Raw genomic sequence first — 6,197 nt, forward strand, 5'->3', positions numbered from 1 at the left:
TAGTGAGGCAAGTCCAGGAGCGCCCCGGCCGGGCGCCGTGGAGGATCAGATGGCTCCCAAACCGCTGGTGTTGAGCGTCGATATAAATACCGAGACTTTGGTATGTTTTACCAACGACATCAAGTGAAATGTGAGATTCGTACAACTGTACTCAATACGTAAGGGTAAAACACAGGATTGGTGTATTTACCCTGTTACACTCTCGATCCTGCACCCTAGGGTCAGTTGAGTGAGGCCATCCGCTGTGCGTTGGTTAACGCAAACTCTGAGAGTACAAAAGATTTCTCTGCAAGGTGCACGGCAACTTCAGTAAACCTTCCAACACAAGCCAGAGTTTATAGGAGTATGCAGTATCCAATATATGTAATAAATAGACACTGCTGAGCAAGTAACAAGGAAGTCGGGAAAAACCTGTATAAAGAAGAATCTTTGATCGTTTGAAGGCAAAACAAGAAGCGGTAACACTCAATAAAACAAAACAAGTGCAAGTGCAACTGCACCAGCACCAGCTACGACTGCTCATGCTGAAGTTGCACCATTAGGCAAGCGACGCTATAGCAATTGTTGTTGCCTGGATGTTTGATCGTCGCTCGTGCCTTGCCCGATGCTTTTTTTGCAATTCGACATAAAAGCAACCGAAGAGTAAGTTAGGTCATACGTGTCTAGACTCAAATTTACGAAGGTGCGCGCCTATACTACAATTTTCTCGGCGAGACGTTACAGAGCCACCTACGACCATTCTATCGCTAAAATCTGCCGAAACTGTATAGTTTAGCCAAATGAGGTAAGTTTTGAATGATGCACAGTGCTGCAAGGATTGTTGCTTGAGTCGTACACTTCGCAAAATTAATGAGACGACAAAATGCCTACGTATTTTTCATGTGGCGTCTAGCCAACCAGAAGTAACCAGCAGACTGTCAGACCACGGCGCGTCTTCACAGGCTCAAGCGCCATTAGCAAAAAAAGTCACCGCAGGCAGCTATTCGAGTGAATAGCCTCACTTACAAAACAGATCTGGTTCTAAAAGGTGAGACTTGTATATTAATGTTGCTTACTCGATCTGAAACCCCGCCGAGATGAGTGGGCCCTGATTGTTGTCCTCAGACCGACAAATTCGAAAATCAAATTGGACATTCATAAGACGCTGGTTGTCGGTACGGCGCTTTACGATAATGTCACCGGCTATCGTATCGCCTTCGCAAACCTGCATGGGCGGATATAAAGGAAAGATTTGCTGACCCCAGTGCGTTGGCTGCACAAAAGGAGACGTAGTAAGCGTCACCTCCCTTTCAGCCGGATTCTCTGCACAGCCTTTAAACTCAACATCAAACCAGCCAGCAATGCCGCCAAAGCGCGACATGATGGTGATTGACATGGAAAAAGTCGCTTTTACCTCTTTAATGTCGTCAAGTGTACACGCTTTGAGATCCCATTTGGCAAACTCAACTTCGTCTCCAATCAGATCCCCAGCATTAAGCTCTTCCCAAGAAGATGTGCGCAAAGAGTATTGTTCTTGCTCTTTGCGGAAATCGTTGCCTAGAACGCTCATGTCAACACCCCACATGATCTTGGTGTTATCCACAAAATTCCGCCATCCATCCATCGCCGAAGAAAACTCGTTGAAACGCTTATTGCTGTTGTCTTCGTTGCACATGGGGGCGATAAACATGCTGGCGTGAGACGGGAACATTGCGCCATTAGACTTTAGCCAGCGGTCACGCGCCACGATGACCGAATCGAACATGGACTCACGCAACAGAAAGTAGCCCATCCACTCTGAGATGATGACGTCTACTTTTTCAGGTAACGCCACGTCCTCCATTTTTGATTGAATGACCGTAATGATGTGGTCTTGGCCGTTCGCTTTTATAACTTTGCGAGCCTGCTGAGCAATGTCTGTGGCTTCCACAGCGTAAACCTTACGCGCGCCTGCTTGAGCTGCCCAGATAGAAAGGATACCGCTACCAGTGCCCACGTCAAGAACAATCTTGTCCTTGAAGTGGTTTGGGTTTTCGAAGATAGCATCGCGATAGCTCTGCATGCGGAGTTCATCCGTCAACATTTGCTTTTGGTGGTAGATGTAAGCATAAGTGCAAAAATAATTTGCAAAATCCGAAGACGCCTCCCACTCCTTTTTCTTCTCCAGCGATATGTCGCGAGGGCTCGAGACCGCCATGTTTCCAGGATCCAAATCTGCGTGACCAACCAAACTCTTAATTACAAGTAACAAACTAACTTAATAGCAAATTTTATCAGTTTATTCGACATCATAAAAACGATTATTGATACAAAGAAATACGTAATCAGTGGCGTCGCGCAACGAATTAAAATTCGACCGTAACTTTGCTATAGGGTTAAGTCCAATAAGCTATGTGTTAAGGGTGTAAGAGACGTATAACTTTTGTAAGACGTAATCTACCTCGACATTCACCTCGTTAAAGAATGCTGCTTATAAACCGCGTGATTTGCCACCAAAAGCTAATGCGAGTTCTCCCTCGACTTTTTGTCGTCATCTGATAAGTCAATGCAATGAGTGACACAAAAAGCAGAAGATCACCAGGTTACGTACATGACCGACAGGAATAGCCCCGCTTTTCATCGATGGCGAGTTCATTAGCTCAGGCACACAATGCGATTGTTATTGTCTCCAGTTGTTCGAGGTAATCCGCTTCGTTCCAGAAAATGTTTTCGTTCCTGCAACGGAAATGGTAATCTGGACAAAATCTAATCCTTTCGCTAGTTGCAAAAATTAACATTTAAAAGTTAGCACGGTCATTTTGTCTGCAATGCTCTTGCCCGTTGCCAGCTGCATAGGTAATCGCGCAAAGAATACGCTTGCTGTAACAGTTTCAAATTAACACGAGTAAACGAAATATTTGGTTAAAAGTCAGAGGTCAGCTCTACGCTAGTTTACTCACACAAGTTACATATATTTTTATTGCAAAGGAGCCGTCGAACTTCAGTTTCTCTATTTGAGTGAAAAAATGCGGCTTACTCAAGATGTGTGCGTTTGATATGCATATAAAATTTTTGAGGGTGTCCTGCAAAACAAATCCTTGCTGAGTTGATAAAGTTTTCTTAGCACTCTAAAAAGCGAAAGAATTTCGGATTTCAAGCTACGGTTCAGCAGCATGCAACCTTTCATGCTCTATCCACGACCAAGTTTCATCCAGAACGAAGCTTTTTTCTCTGTGCAATTAGACTGCAAGGTTGGACACTAAGCTTTTTGTAGAATTGGCCATCCTCATCAAATTTAGTCTGACCTAAAGTAATCGGTGACTTAAGTAACACCGAAATCTTCGTTCTCGACGGACAAGTGTACTACGATAGGTGCTGCCGCAGAAAGATAAGCGTTTTCAAGACTAAAAAAGTTGTTGCTCTTCACTAAATGACATCGAGGTCATGATCGAGATTTGGCACCATTTTCCCTACAAGTCGTCTAACTCAATAAAAATCAGACCAAAGCTTTTATATTGGTGACGAGAATAAAAAGACGATTCTAGTGGAGACCTGCAAACAGTGTCACCTTTGAAGCCTCACACCATAGGTGACCCATTGCTTGAGTCATCAGCGACACAACAAATGCCGATGTGGTTCGTTTTTTGTCTAGGCATACTTAGTCTCCATCTTACTTCACAAAATATAATTGGAAATCTTCTCCCTGAATAATCATTTGAGATGCAACAAGGACCTCGATGCTAGTCTCAATCCATTCCAGTGGAATACATTTGAATCGTTCCTGATGCCAAATCGCGGCTGCGATTTCAGGAATTGAACGACCCAGGGGGTGACCTAAACATAGACAAAATGATAAGGCGACAGACTGCTCACATATGATTTTTCGCATCACACCTCGCAGTAACTCCAAAAGTGCTGGCTTCAGAACAAACTCAAAACTCAGCAAAATGTACTGATCGGCTCTATTGTCCTCCAAAAATAGTAGACCAGCGCGTCGTAGCTTACGAAAAACATGTTGTAATGCTCGAATTCTACTGTTTTTATTAACTAATGCAGCTTCGCCATTTGTCTGCCAACCAATAGTGGTACATTGAAGTGAAACAGTATTAGCCACATCGAAGCATAAATACATTCCAACAACTTACAAAAAGGAGGTCACTAAAGCGTAATTTGGTAGCTTCGACGGCGCCGCATGTTTTCTGTTGGTGCAAAATTACATCAAGAATTTCTAATAGTGTATCATCGTGAAGATCACAATCGCGCTGTTCTAGAAATTGTTGCTTTTTGCCAGGATCGACGCTGAGACTAAAAAATGCTTCAGCAGCAATAGCCTCCCATTGGGTTTTAGAACGGGCGTTTTGATTGGCTTCAGCAGGAATCTTGAAGTAATTGTCTTCAGCAGAGTAGTACGCCTGCTCAAGTTCCATCGCCTGAGCCCAATGCAAAAGTTCCTCATCGGGGTCTCTCAGCTTATATATCCGAAGAATACGGAGCTCCCGGGATCTGAGAAACGCAACGCAGCACGACGTGAGTGATTTCACATCAGGCACTCCATCATTTGCCACACAAACAATTCAGCTGCGTCCCAGTTCTTATCCATGTTCAGTTTTCCTTCAATGCGTATAAGGTCACCAAGTGCCACTTCAATGTGGATGCCCTCTCCCCACAATACTGCCTTGACAGGCGCCGTACCGTCGTCTACCAACAATTCCGCTGCCCACTCATGTGCGTAAAAATCGTTTTCATCTCAATGAATATGCGAAAGCAATACCTCGATCGGATCGCATTAATATGGATGTGACAACACCGCAACACTGAGCTTTGGTCTGTAGACGTGTGCGCCAAATTCCCTTGCTCTTCCACCGCCATGCGTGGCTGGCGGGCATCCCCTCAAATTCGTGCAAGTCGCAGCGTATCTGGACACCAAACAGCTTTACAAAGCTCTAAGGGAAGTGAACCATTTTCGTGAGCTTATTGATTGATTGCACATAAAATAACGCTAGTCACAACCCAAGTGAGCGGGTCCTTCCCGGCGGCATGCATTTCTCGTTATAATTACCGATCGAGGCGTTTGACCAATCAAAACGTGAGTTGTAACAGACACAAGTTCAGAATATTAACTCCTTAAACTGAAGAAAAGTATTAATTCAGCTTAACTTTGGATCCATTACCCATGAAGGCAGTGCGGACCATCGGTTTGCTCGCAAAAGCGCTTATGAAACCAACCTCTGTACATTGTTAGCGCAAACTCGTTAAGTTTTTATTTCATCTGTATAAGGCGCAACGCAGCCCGTTGCACTTGATAGCACTTGTAGTTAATTGTGAAGTAACGGATTATGATGGAACACGAGTAGGTTAAGTATAAATTTGCGAGACAGCTAGACACACTCAGTAAGCCAATGTGCAGCGGACTGCCGTAGCTTTGCGCTTGAGGAAGCGTCGTTAGGTCACCGACCTTTCGCTCTTTACAAGAACAAAGTACTAGTGCAGCGGATCGCAATCCGCTGCCTCTAAAATCCTTAAAAGCCTTTACCAAGGCGAACGAACACTTCTGTTCAAAATCAGTTTCGATTTTAAGAGTTTGGATTTTCCTAAATATACTAAATATATGTAGTGAAATTTAAATACATGCATAACTACTGGCTACCTAACCCCGTACTGTATTCTTGTTTGGGTGTGTGGTCACATTATGCACATCTCGTGTGACACACACACCCCTGATATTAGGGTTCATGTAACCTAGTTACACCCTCCCCCATTAAGATTGAAAACATTTACAGTACCAATTAAATATTGCATCAACGAGGCTCGCGTGCCCGTAAGACACTGCAACTCAATTTGTTAGAGTTTAACAACTTCTTTGCTCCATGAGCCCTGTGTCCACGACACGAAACCATCGATTCTCGCTGGTTCTGACAGCGAGCACGGGCAGAGCCCAACTTCGACTCCCGTCGGACAGTGCGTCCGCGGCACCGGGGGATGTATATCCTAGACTCGATGAGCACAAACGTCGCGCTCCGCGCACGCTCTCAGTGCCGAGTGGTCTCGTTGAGGATTTAGTTGACCATGAGTCTGACACCTCTTTTCCCGCGTGTGATGACGAGGAATGCGAGTTGCACCAGCAGCGTGATACGAGCCCTACTCGCGCCTTGCGGACCCCATGGCCGCTCCCTGACTTCTCATCAACTGAGGAACGTGGTGTAATCACCAATGACCTTGACGGGGAACAGAGGCGGCAG

At 44.9% G+C, this 6,197-nt stretch overlaps 2 protein-coding genes across 2 annotated transcripts; both read right to left on the reverse strand.

Annotated features, from left to right (window-relative positions):
* Positions 1-1,051: 1,051 nt before the first annotated feature.
* On the reverse strand, positions 1,052-2,614 carry PHALS_02588 (arginine methyltransferase 10; the record flags this gene model as incomplete). The annotated part of the gene is made up of 3 exons (XM_024716999.1): positions 1,052-2,231; positions 2,458-2,513; positions 2,570-2,614. The coding sequence occupies 3 exons, from the start codon at positions 2,612-2,614 to the stop codon at positions 1,052-1,054; spliced, it is 1,281 nt and encodes a 426-aa protein (XP_024582542.1).
* Positions 2,615-3,628: 1,014 nt separating this feature from the next.
* Positions 3,629-5,001, reverse strand: PHALS_02589 (Nucleic acid-binding, OB-fold; the record flags this gene model as incomplete). The annotated part of the gene is made up of 6 exons (XM_024717000.1): positions 3,629-3,792; positions 3,853-4,027; positions 4,104-4,461; positions 4,530-4,671; positions 4,730-4,901; positions 4,969-5,001. 6 exons carry the CDS (start codon positions 4,999-5,001, stop codon positions 3,629-3,631), a joined length of 1,044 nt encoding a protein of 347 aa, XP_024582543.1.
* Positions 5,002-6,197: the final 1,196 nt, after the last annotated feature.

The sequence above is a fragment of the Plasmopara halstedii genome (genome assembly GCF_900000015.1).
Source record: "Plasmopara halstedii genome assembly, contig: Scaffold_2061, whole genome shotgun sequence".
Taxonomy (NCBI): domain Eukaryota; phylum Oomycota; class Peronosporomycetes; order Peronosporales; family Peronosporaceae; genus Plasmopara; species Plasmopara halstedii.